This window comes from Seriola dumerili, unplaced genomic scaffold (assembly GCF_002260705.1).
Source record: "Seriola dumerili isolate Sdu_G_001 unplaced genomic scaffold, Sdu_1.0 BDQW01000025.1, whole genome shotgun sequence".
Lineage (NCBI taxonomy): Eukaryota > Metazoa > Chordata > Actinopteri > Carangiformes > Carangidae > Seriola > Seriola dumerili.
This window is the reverse complement of record NW_019174280.1, coordinates 2842071-2866421: the sequence shown is the minus strand read 5'-3', so window position 1 is coordinate 2866421 and position 24351 is coordinate 2842071. Positions and strand designations below refer to the sequence as shown.

Below are 24351 nucleotides of genomic sequence, written 5' to 3'. Positions count from 1 at the left end.
AAGGTTCATTTTACATAAGTTTCAATGAGCTGCAGTAACCATCACAACCTTTAGATTCAGACTCAGATTAACTTTATTGTCATTTCACATTAAAAGTACCATAATACAGTAGAGCTTTAAAAAGTGTGTCTTCATATAACTTAAGTCAGTTTCATGTTACGTTCCTCACACCTGAGTCACATAAAAAAAACATCAGAATACTTTATTTATGAAATGTATTCAAACAATATCAAAAACAAAATAACTGCAGATTAACCCTGTGAATTCCCTCAGTGATCCACCGCCATCCCTGCACCTGTACTGTATCTACGTTACATACAGTATATAGCACAGTATATACAGTTTTTACAGTATATAGAGTATACACCACCATCTTTCCCAGCAGAGCCACTGTTCATCCACAATCAATATTACAGCCTGTGTGTTTGGGGAAAAGACATTAGTAAGTGATAACTCAGGAGATTTCCTGCTCCGCTAAAGGCTCCACGTCTCCTGACAGGGAACAGACTCACCTACATCATATTCATTTATATCACACACGGACGACACACACTAAAACTGAGAACTGAAAACTGACATTATACCACTGCACATTAGTTTTATTAGGAGGAAAGTGATTAACATGATCTCAGGAGGAGTTGGGAACTCTTACATGGGGGGTGGGGCCTAAAGAAGGGGGGCACAAAGCTCAAATTGAAAGTGTTTTGTGGTCTTTGTCGTGTTTCAATCCATCCATAATACTAAGAGGGGGCAGTCAGATTCCACAGGGTCACCCTCCTCTGGCCCAGGTCCTGGTAAAGAACCATGAGTGAAATTTCTTTTATTTCATGTTCCAAAAAATGACCATTTTAAGCCAACTTGCAAGTTTCCAAAAAAATATAAAAAATATCCCCCTTTATCTCATTTGTTTTTAATCCTTCGCTTTCCTTTTCTGTCCATTTCTTCTCCTGATCAGGAGCTTTTATTCTCCTTAAGAAGCTCTGAGTGTGAAACTTGAATCTTTACTGAAGCAAAGCAGAAAAAAAAAACAAGAAGACGCTGTTTCCTCTTTCCAACAACTGATCCATTATCTTTTATTCATATTTTTCATTGTACTTGTAATTTTCCTTCATAAATGCATGTGATCGTGTGACTGTGTTTGGATTCATGACCTGTGATGAGGACATTAGACCTGCGTGTCGGACCGTCCTGCAGATCTGACATAATAAGTGAGGATTTCCTGGCTGATCCAAGGAGGGCGACGTGAGACGCTACAGAAACACAAACAATGATGGTGGTGACAGAAGTGTGAAGCAACATTTACTGCTGCTTTTAGAATATCAGACATGGATCTATTTCTCTTCCTGTTTTTCCCTTGTTTGTTTCCATGTTGGGGAAGATTAAAGTATGGAGAGTGTGAGGTTTGCCCCCATGGAAGAAGATTATTTATGGATGTTGTTTTTTTTTAGTTGCCAAGAATCTTGATTCCTAAAGGATAATTATATTGGATTTGAAATATTAAAACTTCACTGTAGGATCGTTGCGGATGAACAGAAACAAATAGTACATAATGTTCTTGTCCCATTCTCATGAACTTATCATATATTACCATGACAATGACTATGTGACGTTTCTTTGATTTCATTTGGTCTGTCTGTATCTGACTCTGTTTTCAAAGTGACGTTATGAATCCATGAGTTTTGACAATTACTGGACCCAGCAAGAAAAGGGTGGGAACGGAAACCACCACATGTGACTCTGATAGGCTAAAACACCGCAGGGAGGTTACATAGGCGCCATCTAGTGGCCACCAGTGCCACTGCATCTACAGGCCTCTCCTCATGAAGCCATGGTGGTTCCCAGAAAACAGCTCAGAAATCTGTCCTGTTTTAATCAAGACGGCCATGTTGTTGATTATGAAATGCACTTATCATTTACAGCTGAGGATTGTGGGTCTTCGGTTTGGCCACCAGAGAACCTGATCACTGAGTTCAGCGTTGACATTGGGTCACTCTCTTGGCATTCACCGCGTGCCTTAATTGTATGGACATTTAAATCAAGGTCCGCTGTGAACACGAGGAGAGGCGACCCATAATTCTCTGTGTTTTACTGCATCACTCTGTCCCACTTTGGTCCAATTCTGTTCAGTTTCCACACATTCTCTTTCTGCTTTTTTGTTCGTCTCAATCCCATTTTCCCACTTCCTCCATCTCCAGTCTTTATCCCACTTTATCCCACTGGAGCTTCCCATGTCCTGCTTCACTGGGCTTTGTCCCAGTCACTTTCACTTTTCTTTTTTTTTTTTAATTTTTATCCCTCGTTGTATCCTCCCAACAGATTTCTCGACCTTGACAGGACTTGACAGAAATTAAGTCGTCGTCATGAAAATTTCAGTGTGGCTTTCGTCTTCTTTTTGTGTGTGTGTGTGTGTGTGTGTGTGTGTATGTTTCATTTCAAAAGCATCAAGTGGCATTGAATATGAGGAAAATATGAAACATTTCCAACATATTTCATGCATTTTAAACAAGGACATAAACTGAGCTTGGAGCTCTCTCACAGTGTCTGCAGATAAAGCAAACCACACATTTTCTACATTTCACTGTTCACTTCTGTTGATTATTTCTTGCTAACAATGACATATACATTCTTGCTGCTTATACTGGTTGCACTAATGTATGAATGTTGACTGCACTGATTTAATTATGACTATGTATAAAAAGTTGATTATATCAAATATTCATATTAATGTATGCATACAGACCACACCACAGAATCTATAATGCTGATTATACTGAATACATTCAGCACATTATGTATTAAGGCAGAATAACAACAGCTCTTACTGTTTTTTTCTGCAGTTCTCTTTCTCCTCCTGCAGTCTGAGAACAGACAAGCAGCTCAGGAGGGTTTTAAGATGCTACAGTGGATCACAGGTGTGAGTGTGTATGTGATTACATCCTGCTGACCTTCAAATTCAAGCCAATGACAGAATTAGCAATACTACTGTACAGTCTATCTATTGGTTATATTGACTAATTAAAGATTAATAACAATATTGACTGAATATTTTCATATGTTGCAGCGTGTTGGATGTTTTACTCCACCATTTTCCAAAATGAGCTATGATTCTGTTCTTGCATTAATCCACAGCCACTGGTTTCCATTCCTCTCTCACTCTGGTATGAAAATACATCTGCACAGACTTGAAGCAGTAGTTTCCAGCCTAAAAAATGCTGTTTTTAAAACAAAATATCAACTTGCAATCTCCTCTCACAGGTGAGAGCTCAACCAAAGTGTGATTTTTTTCTTCTTAAAATTGCCTATTTTAAGCGTTTCCAGAGGCCTGAAGACAACGGCAAAGTGACCAAGTACATCAGAGAGAAAAAAGCTACATTTTCATTTCCTGTATTGGAAATGATCTTTCAGGCTATAATGCATTTAATCATGTGACTTCCCTCTGATTTATTTTTGGACCATCTCGCTTGAGATAGTTAGATAGGATCCCCAACACTTCTCACTGCACATTATAAAAGGATAATGCAACTTCAAACAGGCTGCACTAAAGGCAGACGTGATGTTCATCGACATTGATTGTCTGCAAATTCATTTTCATACCACTGATGACTTGAAACCAATAATGTCTTCCTGGAAAGCTGAAAAAAACACATTAAAAAAATCTAAAATAATGCAGCATGCATTGGAAAATGGTCGAGAGGAATAATTTTTTATAATGCAAAAAATAAATAAATACCGGTATGGTCCTTTAAGCAGCACTGCACCATTAGAGCATTACCCTCCATTATCCAGCAGCAGCAGGAGCAGTCATAATGCACGTTCTTATACACCACTGCATTAATGACACAGCTGCAGGGGAGGAAGCTGCTGCTGCTGCTGCTGCTGCTGCTGCTGCGATTTTACTCCTCATCCCACATGAGAACACAGTCCTGTCAGCTCCATAACAAAAAAGAAAGAAAAGAAAGGGAGAAAAAAGCCATCATGACATGTTGTATTTTCCTTGTTTCTTCTCATTTGTGTATTTGCAGCAGCATCTGTGCTGCCCAACGGCTCCCCGGCAGAGGAGAGGAAAGATGGACCCATCTGCAGCCTCATTAACCGCTGAAATGCTAATGACCCAGATATCTCATGTAGGCTAAAATGCAAGGGGGGGGGGGGGGGTGCCCTTTGTGGGGTCGGCGTGTGTGTGTGTGTGTGTGTGTGTGTGTGTGTGTGTGTGTGTGTGTGTGTGTCCGTGTTAGAGCCTATATATTTAAAAAAAAAAGAGATACTCGAGTCCAGACACCCACACAAATGACTCACATTACAACACAATAAATATCTCTGTAGGCCCACACACTGCATTAAATAATATAACAGTGTGGTGTTTTTATAATTAGAACATCATATCTGTCTTAATACACCGAGAGCTGTGAGAGTAGGACATTTTAGATGGTTTTAGTGTATGTGTGTGATGGGGTTTGGGTGTGTATCCTGGGTGTGTGTGCAGCCTCTCGCTCATATTTCAAAAAAAAAAAGAGACAGAAATAAGAAGTTCCGCAGAGCACGACAGCTCACTGCGGCTTTTGCAGGGGCAGATTTAGCGCAAAGGAGCTGCTGGAGGTCCTAAAAAAACACTAGGCCTTTAAAGAAATCAATGGATTAAAATGAATAAACCTACAGTCGTGCGTAAAAACTGAACAATACCTTTCAGCCAGCGGCAGGATGCTGGATAAATGGCGCAGGTTTCTTTTTTTAACCATCAGCGGGCACCTACTTAAGGTTCGATGCCCCCAAAGAAGCACCATAGTCCTCCGTAAATACAGCTCTGTCCGGTGACAGAGCGGTTCAAACCGACCTGACTGGCGTGCGCCGCCCGGTTCGCTTTGCCCTCCTCTGGAAGTCCATGCAGGGATGCTGAGGATGCGGAGGAAGCGGAGGGGATGTTGCGGGGAATGCGGCGGTCGGATCGTCCTTCTTCTGCAGCTGAATTGAAAACTGGTTGTTGTTGTTTTGTTTTTTTTTTCTCCAGAGAATATCTTATAGCACAAATAGTCCAAACCCAGAAGAGTGCTGGAGCCGTGCAGTATCCTAAACCCACAGATATCAGGGTTTGTTTGTGCTGGGTGCAGTCAGGAGGTGGATACAGTAGCTGTGTGACAGGATGGAGGGAGAGAAGTTGGGCGCAGTCAGATGGAGAGAAGAGAGGAAGAGGAGAGGAGAGGGGAGGGGGTGGTCCTCTGAAAGAGAGGGAGTCAGCTGAAGCCAGGTTTTTACATCCTCAGCTTCCAGCTCTATCCTCCCTCTGCTTTTCATCCCTAGTCCTCCTCTGAGGGTGGAGGGAGGGAGGGAGGGAGGGAGGGAGAGTGAGAGCATCTGCCTCACCAAACCAGGGCCCAGTCAATCTGACTCTAAATGAAACTGACATTAATATGGTGTTTCAATCCAAGAAACAGTATATTGTAAAAAGCAACAAATAAACCGGTGTGTTATCTAAATAAAAACACAATACATGGCCCAAAACACCCAAACGTGACACCCATGTGACAGCTGATCATTTCATCTCAAAACAATGGGCCTTGATGTGCTGCTATAACAGCCTCCACTGTTCTGGTTTCAGGATTTGCACTGGATGTTGAACCATGGCTGCAGGGATGTGCTCCCATTCAGTCACAAAAGTGTCACCCACCGCTGGGTGATGAGGCCCGGCTTGATCCAGGTCATCCCAAAGGTTCTGGATGGGGTTGAAGTCAGGGCTCTGTGCAGACCAGTCATCCACAATGAACTAGGAAAACCATTTGTTTATGGACCAGAGGTACACATGGGTGTCCACATACTTTTGGCCATTATATTATAGGCCTGTGTGCTTATTGGGAAATGTCGGCAATGTCAGCATGAAGATAACGTAGCCTAGCTTTTTGACTAAAAGTGGCATTTAAATCAGCTATTTGCAAGTTTTGCTATTGCTACATTGCTAACGTTAGCATTAACAGCTGTTTAGAAGAAACGTGAATTCAGGATCAAAGATCAGTCCTTTACTCTCCAGTGGTGGAAAGCAACACCAATGTTAACTCTTGTCTCTATTATGTCTTTTCTTTCAACTGAAGTTAACATGCTAACCCGCTAGCCCCAGTCCGTCTCGTCACTTTCTGATACTGAGTCACTGTAGCCTCCAATCTGTCCATGATGACGTAACACTTCTCAGAGGACATATTATGACCTCTTTTCTTGTAAATGCAACAATGGCTGCAGCTCTTGTCAAGTGACAATCACCACCACCCTCAGCCCCTTTTAAATGTAATTTATAGGGCTTGGAACAGCAGCTGACTCACCTCAAGCTGAAGCAGAAACTCTAACTAAACGTAATCCTTTAAAACTCAACACTTGTTTGTGTTCTCAGGTTGATTGCGGGTCCATAAAAGATCAGGCAGAGTTTCCAGCCCACAGCAGCCACCTGCTAACGTGTGACTCCAGTAATGTAACTTTACAGGTCAGATTCGGCCCTCAGCAGGCGGCATGGTGGGTTGTTACCAGTTCTTGGTTCGATCCTATGTCAGCACGCTACCGCGGATGCTAGCAACTCCTTCTTTTTAGCTCCAGCTCCTTTATTATGCTATTGTTGTATTTTTCTCTCTTTTGTTGGAGGCTAACTGTATCCTCCTGTTTTTGTATTATTGCTAGGCTAGGCTAAATACATCCTGTACCAATCTAAAGAGTTGAAAATTAAATAGTAAAACTTAAACTTATCCCAATAACCTCCAGTATTCCTGTCAAACATTTAGAAAATCCATGTGATGCCATACAAATACCAACAAAATTCATTAAATCAAATTATTTTTAGCTTCATCTCTCTTCATTTAATAAATGAGGCGACCAGATATCTGAAATGAAAACTGGGGACATTTCCAGTTCAGCGATCAATATATGTTTTTACCTATGAAATAAAAAAGGGGGACAGTCATGTATTTTTACCATATTAACTGTTGTACTGTAATAAACTATTGTGAAGACCTCCATAACTTTGAAGCAGTCATTAAATTTGTTTGAAGTTTCATTTTGTTAGTTTGCTGCCCAGTTATGAACCAATGAGTGGGCCAGCTAACCTTTTCTCTGCCTAGAGACAACAAAACAAAAGATCTGATTGGATAACTTCATTATGATGGTTTTAGCTTCACTTCTGAAACTGTTATAGCTACAGCAAGCCCCCTCTCTTGGCAAAAACAAGCATCTAGACGTCTGTTCTTAATTACAAACAGGGACATTTTCAGCCAGGGACAGGACACCATAAACGGGGACATCTGTTCACCCTATTCATAAAGAAACAGGTATAGGTCTAAAGGGAGTGTGGCAGTGGAGATAACCCCCCCCACCCCCCCACCCCCCACCACCACCACCACCAGCACCACTAAAACCTAGTTTAACCATATTAAATTGATACAAAACCTTAATGAGGTTTTCATAATATCCAGCTGACTGGTATTTAACTGGTTTTAGATTGAAGAAATGTTGTTTTTTTGAGGACTCCCACCTGAGGTGTACAGGTGAGTCTCCTTTGCATTTATTACTACATTACTGAGACAACCACAAAATAAAGGTACCTTCCAAAAACACTTCAAACATGGCTACACCATTTCATCTATAACACTCATTTGCTGTGGTGGAATGTAAAACTGCTCGCCTGCTAAATTATTGATGGTTCTCACCACCATACAGGAACAATCAGACACCGAAAATGATTTTTTCTTTTCCAACATGAGCAACGTTCCTCCCGGGTTCTTCCATATGGCTCGTCATCTGTCCCTCCTTCCCTCCCCCCACCCAGCGCACTGGGAACCAGTAGACCGATGGAGGCTGTTCTGCACTCATTTCACTGCACAGACCATGAAATAATCAGTGGCTTCCATCTTATGGAGCCTCAACCAACCCCCCCCCCCCCATGCTGCTATTCTTTTGTGATGCTATGTCAATTTAAATTTCCTCTACGGGGATCAATAAAGGAACATTTTATCTTATCTTACTTATACTGTATGTGTCATATATTTATATGTTTTAATTTCATTATTCGATGAGCACACTCATTTATCTTTGCTCTGTCTTACTGTTTTAACATTTTACTGCTTTAATATTCCCAAGAAATGTAATGAAATCTGATGTATTTTAATATTATATTATTTATATATTTATGTTAACACTTTGTGCATAAATTCCCTGATTAAGATCAATTTAAATCTATAGCAATAATCCAGGATTATAAGATTAATATTACAATTATAAGACAATAACAAGAAGTTAATACTTGTTTAACAATAACATGAATTCCAAATACACAATTTAGGACATGACAGCCAACAAATTTGTTTTTTTCACCATCCATTGATATTCATATTGCTATGTGTATTCAGTTCACACCACTTTATTTCCCAACCTGTCTGGTTTATGCTTAGTATTTTCAGTTTGTTTTTGATTGTTTTTGATGCATCACAAATTAATCAAAACAACGGATGAGAGCAGACTTTGCTTTTTAAATTAGATGACTGCGCAATAGTCTTGGCCTGATGAGCCTAATTAAGTTAAAATAACAGGACTAAAGTCATTCACATAGGTCACAGTACGGTGACTCAGAATGATTATAATGAAATGATTGTGATTAAGATTGTAGGTCACACTAACTATCTTTTAGACTTTAGAGAAAATAACTTTTCATGGATAAAACAGAACCACTATTTCACATTAAAACGTTTGGTTGCTTTTAATGTGATTTTCAGACTTTGTTTCCCACATCAACAACAAACTATAGAACACAAACAAACAATAAACATTTGTCCAAGTTGCAGAAATGCAGCTAACAGTGGGAGAAAGGCACAGAGTGGGGCTGAATGCAAAAACACGCGTCGCAATTTAAAGAGCAGCCCAATTAAAAACAGCCACAGAGAGCACTAATCTGTCAATGATGATGTAAAAAGACATAAAGCTCAAAACCCTGTGATCCCTCCCTGTAAAACTTTTAGTACTTTTGATGTTTAAATTCTGATACATCACATAATACCATCAGGGAGGCATCTGACCATTCTGCAGCAGGGCAACAAGCCCAAACACACAGCCAGAGTCATGAGAACTATCTTCTCAACAAGGAGTCCTGCAACAGATGATCTGGCCCCCGCCGAGCCCCGATCTCAACATTAGGGAGTCAGTTTGAGATCAGATGTAGAGACAGAAGACTCACAGACAGACTAAATCCACTGAGGAACTGTGGCAACTTCTCCAAAATGCTTGGAACAACCTACCTGCCAAGTTCCTGAAAAACTGCGAGCAAGTGTGGGTAGGAGATCTGGTGTAAAAGGCAAAGGGGGTCACAGAAAATACTGATTTTTTAAAAAAAACAAAACAATTTAGATAATTTTTTTTTTTTTTACGATATTTTACAGAACATTAGACAATACGGTGCCTGACATAGGACCTCATACCCTTAAAAATGCAAAGTAAATACAAATAATAATAATAATTTAAAAAAATAGAGACACATATTTCTCAAAGGGAGTAATTTGCAGCATGACAGTGTCAGAAAATACTGATTTGATTTGATTTTTTTTTTTTTTATTAATGCACTTTCTATGAAGTTAATTAACAAATACTAACTCGTTATGGAATTGTTTTTAAGAGCACTTTACTTCAAGTGCCTACAACTTTTGCACTGTACTATATGGGACATTTTGGTCTGCAGCAATAACAAGGTCCATTGAAAACTCTCACAATTTAAAGTTATGCTACTTATTAGTGACAGTAAACATTTTCAAAGTGTACACACCAACTTCACAGAGAAATAAAAAGGTAATCTGGGAAATTCAGCGAACATGTGATACAAATAAACTAATAAATAACAAATAAAATAGTTAAAAGTTTTGAATTTGTCTAAATAATTACAAGTAAGGGTCATAATTTGTGCTTAAAGCATTTAAAGTATAATAGTATACGTATATATGTGGTATATATTTATGCATGCAGTTTTGTTTATGGTCACTGTTGTGTAACTGTGCACCGTCACATTACACAAGACCGGTGTTTACGTTAGGTAATGTCGCTGTTATGTAGCTAACCTAGCCGAGCTAACCCTGAGTGTGCTGTGGGAGCGTGTTGGTTCCGCTGTCGGTTCAATGGTCTCCTCCTCCAGGCTCCGTCTGGTTTGGCGTCATTTTGTCTACAGTAGGATGGGAGACATGGCCTCTAAAGCCCAGATGCCGACTCCAGAGACAGCGCTGCCCGGGCGGACTGACAGCATCAAAGTCTCCGGTAAGACACAAACGGAGCCTGGTTAGCTTTAGCATGCTAGCTTCTGTAGCAACAAGATATAACTTTTGACAGCAGGTTAACGAGACAAAACGGGGCAGTTTGCTGGTTTATGTCCTTGTTATCTTTGCTCAACGTTTGCGGTGTTGCCTTCCTCACACGACAGGAACAGGTTCAGTTACAAAACAGGCAATTACGTCAAATAAACGTTAATAACCAACTGTTGCTATTATGTGAAGTTGAATGAATATTATCATACATTTGCACATTTGTACATTGTACAGTATGTAAATATATAAAAGTTGAGAACCAGAAATAAAAACAAATGCGTGATATAAGTCAGTCACCACCCCTGATATGGTAATATATACTTCAAATAAAACAACTTTATTTACAAATGCAGAACTGCTCTTTCACCCCTTTAACTGCCAGCTGTTATTACCAGGGGTAGACATTAACAAAGTTCATTTACTTGAATACTTTATTAAGTATATTTTCCCAGTATCTGTACTGTGAGTAATATATTTTTTGAACTTATGACTTTTACTCCACTACTCTTAAAAGACACATACTGTAATTTTGATTCTGACTACATTTCTGTAGTGAAGTGAAGTACTTGTTACTTTGAAGCAGAGCTTAGTCAGAGGAATGAGTTTTCTTTTATCCTCTACTGTCACTCATGTTTGAACCTGTCAGTGTCCTAATGATGGCGACGTTAGATAAAGATGATGCAGAAGATGCTTCAAATCCATGTTTAAAAATTTTTAAATTACATGAAGATTCCTTTTGTTTTCAATGTTTGCTGTGTTTAACACCACCAATATGTATCACTGCCTGCAGAAATTTGCTGTCCAACTTTAGCAAGCATGTTGAGGTATTAAGTGTTTGTTATATTCTGATAAACAGCTTGTAGTTGGCTGTTGTTTTGCTGATTCAATTGTGTTTTTATGGCTATTTCTATCAACTTTGTAGCACATGATACAAGTTTTTTATTCTACAGATTCTACAGTGAGTCAGTGCATTCAGCAGGTTTTTCAGAGTCAATACATCCTGTAAATACACTGTGAAATAATACAACAATGTGTACCTTTGAATACTTAAGTATTTTCAAAAGGAAGTACTCAGTACTTTAACTCGTAAAAACACAACTGAAGAACTTTCACTTGTATTGGAGTAATATTTGACCAGATGTAAGTGTACTTTGACTCAAGTAATGCAACTGTACTTTGTCCACTTCTGGTTATTACTAGAACAACAAACTTTTACCTCAATTCTTTTATCTGCTGATTCAATAGAATAGCGCTCTCCTTTATCCAAATTAAAAGTCTGTAAAAAGTGAAGTTCATAATCACATAAATATCATGCTAAATCATATAGACAGTGCAGATAAAAACCCCCAAACTCTTGTCTTAAACTTTCCATAATTCTTGCATAAACATAAGACCACAGTGGGAAAGAGACTGCGGAAACCTCTCAGAACAGACCAGTTGAAAAACATATTGCAATGTTAGAATTATTTATCAATTTGTGTTAGGTGTAAACTTATTCAGGTATAATAACAGTATAGCCTCCCCCACAAATTAAAGACAATGTGTTGAAGTGTGTTAGATTTGTGTTGGTGTGGCTGTGGTGAACCAATTAATACATCATACAACATTCATAGAGGTATTACATATTTTTTAAAGTAATATATGTTGTATAAATATCCCAGTATGCCCTGTAGTATGTCTTCTAGGCAGCAAGTGATCAACTAATTGGTCTAGTGTGTCCTGCAGCGAAGTGGGAAGGCAAGTTTATTTAGGTAGCACCATTCAGAGACAAGACACAATGCTTTACAGAGGCATAGAAATATATCAAAAGTAAGACATTAAGAAGATATTAAGATTGCATTTAAAAGACAATGAAATAAGGCAAGTTAAATGCTTTACAGAGGCATAGAAACACATTAAGAAGACATTGAAATTGCATTTGTAAGAGAATGAAAATAGAAACAAAGACAAGCAAATAATTAGTTTAAGACTGAATAGAAATTACATATTTAATTTGTTAGAAAGCTTCAGCAAAGAATAATGCTTTAAGCCCTGGTTTCAATGAGCTTTTAGTAGACCTCAGGTATTCAGGTAGGGAGCAGAGAAACTAAAAGCTCCTTTTCCTTGCTTGGTTTTCATTCTGGAAACACTGAATAAACCCGTCCCACTCTGCAGATGACCTGAGGGGTCTGGATGCATCGTAACATACAAGTATATCAGAAACGTATTCAGGTCAGAGACCATTTAGTGCTTTACAGACAAGTAGTAGGATTTTAAGAGTCAGTGCAGTGAATTAAAGACTGGTGTACTGTATTTATTTATTTTTAACCTTTTGTGACAAGAGGATCATTGGAAACTGAGAAAACCAAACTTTTTTTAACCTGGAGAACTGGTGTAGAGATGGTTTTGATTTGATATCAAAGGAACAAGAAGTAACAGCTCTTCAGGAATGGAAATGTAGTCTAACAGACACTTTGACTCTAATCAGGTCTCTTCTGATTACATTTCATGCCAGTCAAATCATTTTGTCAGTAGTTTGAATTTCTGTTCAGTATTGTCCTTGTTTGCTTTGCCTCATCTGCTGTTTGAAACTATATGAAATTGAGATCCTGAATGCATCACGTACACGCTACCCCTTGATGCCGTTGGCTGTACGAGCCCACACGGCATGAACACGGCAAAAAGTCACAATATGGAAAATGTATTTCTAATCACAGAAAACAATCAAGCTCAATGTTCAAATCAATTTGTTCTGCATTAAACAAAAAGTGTCAGTAAACTTTTTTCATTAGCTTTGAATGATAGTTTGCAGGATCATTTGATGTAAAGAAAAGAAATATTATTGCCACAATACATTTTCACTGAAAGTCTATAAAGATATATTGAATAAGAGTATTGGCAATAAATATCTGATATTAGAAGAATTAATTCTTAAATGGAACTATTGGCTTTTAACATTCCATACTAGGGTTTGCCCAATCCTAACCACAGTCCTATTGTCACCCTGTGAAATTGCCGATAGCCGATTTATGATTTTAAAACATAGAGCCCCACTTTACAGTTTCATCATGAGTGAATGATCAATGAAAAGATGTTTTCTGTCAGCTCAGAGGCCACTGGCAGCCACCGCCATCTTTCAAGGTGGAATGTTTCCCGTGTGTTACTCAAAGCATGATTGACGTTTGGAAATCAATCAATACACCTAAAATGTCAATATGACAACTTTGACCATTTGGAAATGAGAAAACAAGTCAAATATCGTTGTGACATTTGCAAAGGCATGAGCAATCAGCGATCGCTCAACCCTATTCCATACTGATGTTCCTAATGACTAATTTTCCTGTTGATCAAACTGCAATTTAAATTTAGACAACTCAATTAATCTAAAAGTATCAAAACAATCAGGATAAGGGTCAAATGTGAGCACAATTTAATCGGTGTAACAGTGTCTGTGGGTAAACAATAGCTGTGTCACAATTCAGGGACCACATCCTTTGTTGACCGCGACGAATCAATTGAAACGAGATGGTCTGGCCTGTGGAGGATTCCTGCTTTGCATCCCCTGCTGTGCCCGCCCTTACCTTGTTGCTCGACAACTTGTCAACTCGTATCTTTTTTTTTTACTAAAACTTGAGGTTTTAAGGCCCGTGGTCTTTTTAACAGTTGTACCGTTAGCTGTTGAACTGAGCTGAAACCAAATACTTACATTTAAAAGTGTAATCCTCAGTCTCTCTGTCGGTGTTGTCTGCTGCCATATTATTTTATTATCGATGTGCAATGAATTGTGGGATAGGTTTAGCCACGAAGGATCCATCCATTGGAGCCATTGTTTCCCAGGAAAAGAAGGACGCATTTCTCAGCTACATTTGAAGGAGCCGTCGAAAATGTGGCGGCCTGTGTGCACCGCTGCGAAGCAGTCAGTCTTCAAATGCAGCCTATGAAGGTGGCTGTGTCTAACATTGGCTGAGCGCGGCTAATGTTAGCAGTGCTAGCACCAGCAGTCTTCTTATCTTGCAGGTTAACATCCACCTGCCTGTGCTGAATGCGGTGACACATCTCTCCGGTCGAGCTGTTATATGCCAGTTTGTGCTGACACAGCCTACGTACAAACTTTATTTTCCAGATCCAAATACCGTGAAATTGTGCTAGTTTCACAAAAGTTAACCTGCATCATTCATGATATAATAAAATATGAATAATTAATTTAACTGACTAGTGTTTCTGATGCCGACTAGCAAGGGTAGCAACGCTCAATCATTTAGTCGACTAATAGTGCACTTGCATAATCCATACATCTGTTGATTATATTTATTTATTGTGAAACTGTCACTCTAAACATGCTAATGGTGAAGACAAAAGTGTGTATGTGTGTGTGTGTGTGTGAGAGGGAGTCATGGAGTTTTGTGTGTGTGTAAACAGACAGAAAGCAGCACTAAGTTGGCAGTCAGGGCAGTTGGCACCAACCTGGACCCTCTTCACTACAAGTGAGGGCACTGAGTCTTGGCACATGATGAATAGATCTGCACTGGCAGTGAACAAAAGACCCAAGACACACACACACACACACACACACACACACACACACACACACTGCCCTTTAACATTATAAAGAGAAAGATGAATAAAACAAGGAGTGAGTAAGTGTAGGGTTGTGTGAGTGAAGCCAGTGTTGAGGACACTAACTCTGTGGTATTTGGTTCAGTTTCAAAGAGACAAAGAGAAATGGTAAGAATCTAATGTTTGAGTGATTTTCTTAAAGATTTAGTTTGTGTGTTTATTATTTTGGCTGGAGTGGAGTGGGTTGGACTGGGGAAAAGAGGATGTGGGAGTGGAAGGGTTAGGAGGGTGGGGGTCCACCGCGAAAGGATGATCGGGATGGATGCGAGGGTTGAGACGGCGTGGCAGACATGCTGGAGCATCGCCAAAGCTTCTCGGGAACGCTGCCACAGTTGAGAGGGACGACGAAAGAGCGAGGGAGCAGAGAGGAGAGGAAAAAGCCATGCCTGGAGTGGAGAGACTTGGCAGGGCTTCCGCTCCTTTGTCTGTCTGGCTCAAGGCTGCAGCGCCAGAGGAAATCAAAAAATGTCCAGGCATAGTCGTGGTGGTGGTGGATGGGGACAAGCTCTGCCTCGCCTCCGAAAAAGACGAGAGAGAAAAAGTACTTCCAACGGACTGAAAACTGCTTCGGAAAGGGCTATTGGAAATTTAAAAAAAACAAAAAACAAAACAAAACAAGCGATTTTCTCTTTTTAAATGAAATTCTGCATTGGAGCGATTGGACCCGACCAGGTTTCGGAGACTAAAGTGTAACGTGACCACAATATCTCATGAGCTGACCTGCAATTTTAATGGTATCAAAAAGAGAATACTGTATTTGTACTTTTTGGAGAGCAAAGCAACATGTCTGAACTGGACAAGGACGGATGTTTGACTTCTGACGAGTCCACCAGTAGCCAGAGGAAGGCCAAGCCTGCGCCATACAAGAGGTCTGTGTATGAATGCTTGTTGGGCTTTGAACAGTATTCACCTGTAACGTTTGGATTGAGGTTTAAGTGTCTTGGGAAAATATCAGTTTGAGTGCAAAACGTTTGAAAGGTAGATGAAACGAAAGGAGAAGGCGGGCATGTTTTTCATTAATCTGAGGATTTGGTGTTTCTGGAAGCTGGTCTAAAGGACACAAAGCAGGCCAAGCGAAGCCGAGCCAGGCCAGACGCCCAAACAAAAGACAAAAAGTGTCGCATTCACATTTTTTGACCGCTGTAATATCTTTATGCAGTCGACTTGGTTGCTGTGGGACTGGAACCTTTTTTATTTTAGATTGAAAATTATGTATGCAGGATATTAGATATTAGATGGGACTCAAAAGTTTATTCTTCACCATGGAAAATGAAGTGACAAAACAATAACACCTGAAAGTCAATTAATGTCATGTAATCTTCATCAGCAGATAGTTTGCCCTGCTGTGGCAGTTGTTGAGCACTTTAAGAGCTTCTCGTCTATGTTAGGAAAAGAGTTTAGATATATTTTTACTTTTGGCTTTGGGAAAAGTATTTGATTAAAATAATCTCACCGTAGTGATCTCCGTTTAGTTGTTGTCCTGGAACTTTCGATTGTAAATCATAGATTGTAGGGTCATAAATAGGTATATTTGATATCCAACTTTTGTCAAAAGCCTGGACAGTGGACTCACGAGTAGTGATATAAGTCATTCACAGGCATGTTTTGAAAATGATTCACAAGAAAAAAATGCTTTCAATTAGGCTGAAGTTATTATTTGAATTAACACTTGAATTGTTTTGTCTGTAAAATGTCCATAACAGGTTTCCAGGGTGCAAGGTGGATTTTTTAGATAGCTTGATTTATTCAAGCAACACTCAAAAACCCAATGGTTTTCAACTGCTACTAGTTCACTTAACTGACAAAGAAAAGCATGAAATACTCACATTTATGAAGCTGTAACCTGCAATTGTTTGGCATTTTTGTTTGAAAAATGACAGAAATGACTCATTTATAAGTTCTTGATTAAGTTTATTTCAACCTAATGGTCAACTAATCTTCTAATTGGTTTTAAACAACTGTTTTGTTCCCAAACAGTTTGAACTGCGATAACAATTGCCTGTAAAGAAGTGGTAGTTGGTGGTGTTTTAATTCAGTAATAAAACACAAAAAACCTGAAGTAATGCTATTAATTGCCTCTAATGATGTAATAACTACAGAATACTATGTTATTGTTAAGTGGTATCAATTCTGATTTCCCAGTCTGGAATATGTGAACTCAACATATGAATCCAAGTGATGTGTTTAAATTCTACTTTTAACTAAACTGTGTCCTGCTTTACAGTTTGGTCACACCTTAAACTACACCTGCACACCTTTGATTTAAAGATGTCCAGCCAGTGTGCTAAATGAGATGGATGAAACTCACAGAGAAGTAGCAACAGCTCTGATTGGTCATTGGCCTTGCAACATTATTACATTGTACAAAACTCAACATCTACACTGAGATTTGTGTTCAGGTTCACGTCTGAATAACTTTAACTTGTCCTCTGATGTTACCTGAACACTTCTACTTTAGTAGTTGTCTGATATCTTACCCCGCCCTCTACCCCCCCCCCCCCTTCTCAAGATGGAAATAAGCGAAAACAAAGAGATAATGAAGAAGTTAATGTCATCCCCATCACAGCTTAATGCAGATGTGTTCAGACATCCAGCAGCTGCTGTGTGCAAGTCTCTTAATTAGCAGGTGTACTTGTGGGTGTAAATCATTATTATTGCAGCTTGCTGTTGTAGATCGTGTCATTTTGACAGTGAATATTTGCAGAAATAACTGACTGACGTAAATATCAGGAGTCATGAGTTTCAGGAAATCCAAGTTAAATTATAAGTTGTTTCCTGGCACCGCATGCTGTGGACTGGAGGCACAGTCCAAGTTACGGCAATTAACTATCTCCACTCAGCTTCAGCTGCTAAAGATAAAGTATCTATATTAATGTTTTCACATGAACATACTGATTCCTCTTTTTTGTTTTTGCTGCTCAGAAGCAGTGAGAACGTAGGAGTGATTTGCAGTGAAAGATAAATTCTTAGATGTAATTTAGTAAAAAATAGCAAACATTTGCTTCTTACAGCTTCTCAGATGTGATGTGTTGCCTTTTCTCTCATATAGTTGTTAATTGAACATCTGTGTGTTTTCACTCCTCTGATGAATGAAGCAATTTAAAGACATTGCATAGTCATTTATCATTGTTTGTGACAACTGAAGGATTAATGGATGGACTGAAGAATTAATCACTAGAGTCATAAAAATGGAAATGATAGCAGCTGCAGCCCCCGTCTAGCCCCCTTATTTAAACAGGTACAAACCATGTGCTTAAGACATGGCCAATCCCAGTAAAGACTGTTTGGATAACATGGTAGTTGAACCCAACAGATGTACAAAATTGGCATTTCTATGTTGAGTAGTGTACTTAAAAGTAACAATAATGTTGAATAACTTTGTGGTATCTCAAAAATGTTGCATTGGACATGTTTATGGACATGCTATAGATAATCAGTGGACCATTGTTTATCTTCTCTACATTATATTCCCAATCAATCTAATAATTCATATCAATCATGTTTTTTGGCTGGACTGCAACAGTGGGGCCAACCCTATGATTGCAAATGTCACCAACTGACTAACTGAGAGATGATAATTCCACCATTGGTCAGCTGAATACCACCTGACTGAGTTGGAGGTTCACTGGCTCTCGCTCTTTCACCACCTCCCGAGGTGCGCTTAAGGTCTGTGTTGCAGCTGACTTAATCCATGCATCGTGAACTCAAAGCGCTCCAGGTTTGCTTTGCCTTTTGACATTGTATCTTAGTCCTGCTGTACACAGATCATATGCTTTTACACTCATATGCTCTCGCACACTTTGTAAAAGTTCCACACGGCTGACATGTTTTGTTTTGGAGGGCCTGTTGCACGCTGGCGCAGTGAACAGGTGAGGCGGGACTACACTACACAGCACACAGTGCTTCTGTCAACCGCAGACACCAGGGTATTAATCACAGGTGATCAGTTTTAAGGTGATCGGTGACCACAACATGAATGCCGATCTACCAATCACGTATTCTTTATGAAAATTGGCCCATCATGATTTGTGGCTGATCAATCGGGGCTCTATAGGATCCACCATGAGCACAGTCAGTAAGAGGGAAGCAAACAGATGAAGGGCTGAAACTGGCTGACACTGGACAGAATGCAAATAGCCTATGACGGTGTTTAGGCCTAGTCTTTTTTGTGGTTTGGGTGTGGCCACTTAGTTCCACTTCAGGGAATTCTTAATGCTAAAGCATCAAAAGTCGGGTCTTTAAAGAAATGGTTGTTGACTGGCCTGCAGAGCCCTGACCTCACTGATGCAGTTGTGGCTGAATGGGAGCAAATCTGCTGGAGAGTCTGAAACCAGAAGAGCGGAGGCTGCTACAGCAGCACATTGTTTTTGAATTGAGATACTCAACAATCACGTAATCGTGTACTTTTGCTATGTAGTGTATCACATTCACAGATCAGGTGAATCCAGATGAGGCTGATGTTGTCCATCGCATGTCCTCCACATGTTAAGTGACTGTGCAGGGTTATTAGGTTCAGGCTGCCTCTCTGCATCTACCTTTGTCACAGCCGTTACCACGACAACACAGAGGGATGCCAGGGAATGAACGAATGAATGAATGTGTGTCTGTGTGTGATTCCATCAGCGGGGCTCTTTGTTGTTTACACAGCGGTCTGATAACCTTGACGGGCAAAACGACAGGGTGAATGTGACAGACATTAGAGATGAGGCAGACCTGTGGATTGGCACAGGAAGACTACACAGATGAAAAGATGGAGGGAAAGAGAGAAACAGAAGGCAGTTGCGGCTGAGAATTAAACTGTGTTGTCACTCAGATGTTCAATGTTAATGTTCAAGTAAGTGAAGAATGGTGGAAAGAAAGTGTCATACAGCAGGCGTTAGAGAGTTTGAAGGTCATACATGGCACAACATGACACGTAATACACAATGAAGTGTCCCGTTAAAGACCATTAAAAACATGCACTGCTTCTAGCTTCTCGAATGTGAGCGTTGCTGCGTACATGATAATAAACTGAATATCTTTGGTGAAAACGGGTCATTTGAAGACGTGACTCTGGACTGTTGAAAATCTCAGTGGGCATGTTCCAGTATTTTCTAATGTTTTATTAATTAATCGATGAATCAAGAAAAGAAGATGAACCAATAATGACAGTAATCGTGGACGAGGAGAAGGTGAAAAACGCAATGAGGCAGAGCCGAGTCAGTTATTTTCTTCACCTCAGAGTGTTTTATTGCACTGACAGAAAGCAGAAGTGAAGCAGTTCAGCCCATGAACATCTAGGGCTTATGGGAAATGGTGTTTCTTATAGGCAGCTAATAACATAAATATTGATAATATTAGATCTTTATCTAAATATATGAAGCGGGCCACATGAAGTACTGTTGGGCAAGGCTGTTCCAAAGTTGCATTTTAAATTATTAGTCTTGTTATAAATGTCGATTGGATTTTGAATGAGGTTTGTCCCTTTTTCACTTTGTCTCTCTATTGTTTTTGGTTTTATGGCACATTTACTGTCTCATGTAGCCTCGGTGCTGTCACCAGCTGTTTCACAGAAAAACCCCACTTTAATCTGTCTGTGCAGCACCAGTGTAAATTCATCAGGTGAGCTGTCAAATGTTAATGTTACTCTGTTTCTGCTGGATGTAAATAGCCGTTTGCTAACTTGCAGTTTTATGATTAATTAGAAAATAAGATTAATGACAATCATGTAGCTTCACATTGAAATCTGCATTTAGTGACATTTATTTGGCAGTTTTAATCCAACATTGTTTGTTACAGTCTTTAAAGTGGCTTCTCTGCAGGTAAATGACTGAATGACTAAGTGAGTGGCCAGTTTCACATATTTAATTCAAGTCTGTGACCACTTTGTCTTTTTGTTTCTCTCTTACTATTTCCTGTTAGCTGAATTAACTCTGCAGCCGACCGTTACTTATAATAGTTCCAGTGCAGATCTTTTTCACTTCACTCTCAGTCACGGGACTTTTTTTTTGCCCACCTTACTTCCATGTAAATAACATGACATTTTACCACTTAACATAGCTCTGCTAAAGTGCTGACTGGAAGCCTTTAATGCCTTTTAATGTAGAAATAGTTTAAGCATTAAACACAGGAGCCATTTGTTTTTTTTAAAAGGGAAGAGAGAATAATGTGTTCAATATGGAAAAGAAGCACTCTGCTCAATACATCATAGATATATTGATGCCTGTGTACATGTTGTGATAAACAGTCTCTGGCCTTGTTTGAATATTAAACATGATTTACAGCCTAGTCTTCTGTGCCAGATGCTAAATATCACATTAGCTTAGCATCACAGCTCTGTCCAACAGTTCTCCATGATGGCATACTGTACAGTATGTTTGAGGGCCTCAAAGCCATTACTTTAACATACAGTTGTACCCAGCAATTTCATAGATTCCATGTCTGAAAGGGTCCAATCAGTCCACCATCTTTTAAGTGCAAAGTGCATTAAGTACTATTTCCTTCCCCCCTCACACAGACCACACACTGTCTCACTGTTAATGGCTGAGTGATTGATCGAGTCAAACCCTCAGGGAACACACAACCCCGTCAGGGTTTCAAGCAGTGTTTTCTTACAGTTGCATTAACGTATATATAATAAAATAAAACATTCATCTGAAAATATATATATTTTAAGAAGAAATGTATTTTTTTTAGGAAACTACTACCAATGATAATGCAGTTTTTCCAAATCACTTTTGAATTCTGGGTCAATTGTGTCTCCATGTTTTGTTCCTAATTGTGAAGCTGGAGAGTATGGAGATTTCTGGGTAACAATTATTGATTGATGATTTCACAATTAATTGAGCAATTGTTCAGTTCAAACAGTCCAAAACCCAAAGATATTCAGTTTGCCATCATAAAAGATAAGTAAACCAGCAAACTGAGATACATTTGATATATTTGAGGAGCTGAAACCTGTAAATGTTTTGCATCTTTGCTTAATAACTTTAATTAACTGTAAAAAATAGTTGCCGATTTATATTCTGGTGATCAACAAATTGATGAATCAGTTTATCATTTCAGCTCTAGAAATGAATTTTAAACCCTGCCCTGAAGCTTATGACATTCACTTATTAGTTAAACTGTGTTATTTTGGTTGTCATCATCTTCTAGGCTGTATTCTGGTGATTCTAATGTTTCGTCCACCAGCCAGTCCACTTTTGCATTCTGGGTCAATCTTGGATCAGTTTAGCAACTTTGGCTCAATGTTTTGTTTCTAATTGCAAGGCTGGATTTCTTGCACAATTACTATTAAATTGACAATCATTTTCACAGTTTAACAAGTAATCATTGAGTCAATAAAATGTCAAAAATTAGCAAAAAAGGGTCTTCAAATTGAGTTGAAGAGTTGATATATTTGAGGAGCTGACACCAGTACATTTTGGGCGTTTTTGTTCGAAAACTTTAATTGATTGTCAAAACAGTTGCTGATTTATTTTCTGTTGATCAACAAATTGATTAATCAACTAATTGTTTCAGCTTTAGAAATGAATTTTAAACCCTGCACTGTAAAAGTGAAGCTTATGACTTTCACTTATTCAGTAAACTGTTACTTTGGTTGTTTAATCATCATCTTTTAGGCTGTATTCTGGTGTTTTCTAATATTTTGTCCAACACATTTACATACAACCTTGTCTGTGACATCTGTAGCCTGCTGAAGGCTATGAAACATTTTGTGTTTTTATGACGACATGCATGTTTTTGATTGAGCAGCGAAGACACAGCTGCCTTGACATGGTGTGTGTGTTGTGAGACGAGCAGCAGAACAGTACGGATAACGCTGATGGCTGTAATGATGAGCAGTAATAAAAATGACGATGGCAATCAGAGCAGCTGATTGAGAGGCTCAGGCGGAGGGAGAGGGAGATACTGTAGCAGAGAGAAATAAATGGAGAGAGGGATGGGTGGAGGAGGGAGATGTTAAAGGGAAGATGATAAGAAAGGGGGAGCAGGAGGAGGATGAAGAAACCAGGCAATCAGAGAGAGAGACAGAGGAGGAGAGGGTGGGGGGAGGTTACTTTGTAGATTTAATTGCAGTGCAGTTGAGGCAATCTTGTGTGTGTGTGTGTGTGTGTGTGTGTGTGTGTGTACGTGTGGACTCTCCAATCTCCCCTAGCCAGACATTAGCTGCAGTGTTCATTTATCACTGTCAGGTCTGGAGCTCCAGGGGGAAGAGAAAGGGGAGCCCTGTATGTTCAGCCCCGGTCGTAGCTCCTCTCCTGGTCTGGGCAGCGCTGGGACACCCTGGTCTTGTCTGGTCGGTTGGTTCTTAATATTCACGTCATGGTTTTGCCATAATGTGAATTAAACTTTATGAGTGAATGTTTTTAGCCATGCTAGCAATGGTAATATCACTTGAGTTTGGTTCCGATTGAAACATCCTGACAACCATTGGATGGATTATAAATGTAAAGTGTATACATATGAATCCAACTATTAATTTCATTATCGATTAATCAGCTGATTAGTCGTTTTGTCTATAAAATGACAGCAAATGTTGAAAAACGGCCATTATAATTTCCTCACAAATCAATGCGATGTCATTCAAAAAAACTGTTCAAAATCCAATGATATTCAAAGCATCCCTTGTATTTGAGAAGCCAGAAACAGGAAATATTTGCTTAAAAAACATTTGATTAAGAAAATAGTTGTGTCTTCATTTTCTAATTGACTAACTATTGCATAGTGAGGTATGCCTCTTGCTCACGGGGCGTTACTGGCAACTCTCTTCCTCAAACGTTGGTTCGTCCCATCAGTGGTTAAATGTGTTGCTAGGTGCTGAAGAGGTCAGAAAGTGAAAACTGTTATAGATCTTTTGTAAACGCCTCTGATGATGTCATTTAAAAGGTTGGCACCAAATCATTTTGAAACAGCAACATCTAATGATGTAACTCTATAACTCACTCAGTCAGTCATGGATATCCATGGATGTAGCACTGGACTGTGGCCGCTCCATCCAAAAATAGATGAGAGAACTACAAACCCTGAGGCTACGTCCACACTATTACATTTTCATTTTAAAACGTATCGCTTTGAATAAGTTTTCGCCTCCTGTCCACACTACTCCAGAGTTTTCTAGCACTGAAAAGTTAGACTTTTGGAAATACTGCTGGCCCCATTTTAGTTTGAAAACTCCAGGGTTGTGAAAACGGAGACTTTTGGAAACAATGATGTAGACGTCTATGGTCGCTCCTTGATTGGCTCTCATCAGCCTTGACTACCAGTGGTGAATACAACATGATAATGAAATACAAGTGTTAGAGACCATGTTGTTTTTGTTATCAGTTGTTGAGGAGTTAAATTCTACATTTTAACACTGCAGCTGTGTTTGTTCCTTTCTTGCAGTATTTTTGCAACTAATAAACTAAAGTAGAGAGCAGACAATCTGCTTCCTGTTTATACCGGCACACGCATGCCCAGTTTACTT

At 39.3% G+C, this 24351-nt stretch overlaps 1 protein-coding gene across 1 annotated transcript in view; it reads left to right on the top strand.

Annotated features, from left to right (window-relative positions):
• Window positions 1-10023: 10023 nt before the first annotated feature.
• msra (methionine sulfoxide reductase A) overlaps window positions 10024-24351 on the top strand; it is a 41694-nt gene continuing 27366 nt past the window's right edge. The window contains exon 1 of the mRNA XM_022769193.1: window positions 10024-10260. Coding sequence (XP_022624914.1) covers window positions 10125-10260 — 136 coding nt within the window. The 5' untranslated portion in view covers window positions 10024-10124. The remainder of the gene's footprint in view (window positions 10261-24351) is intronic.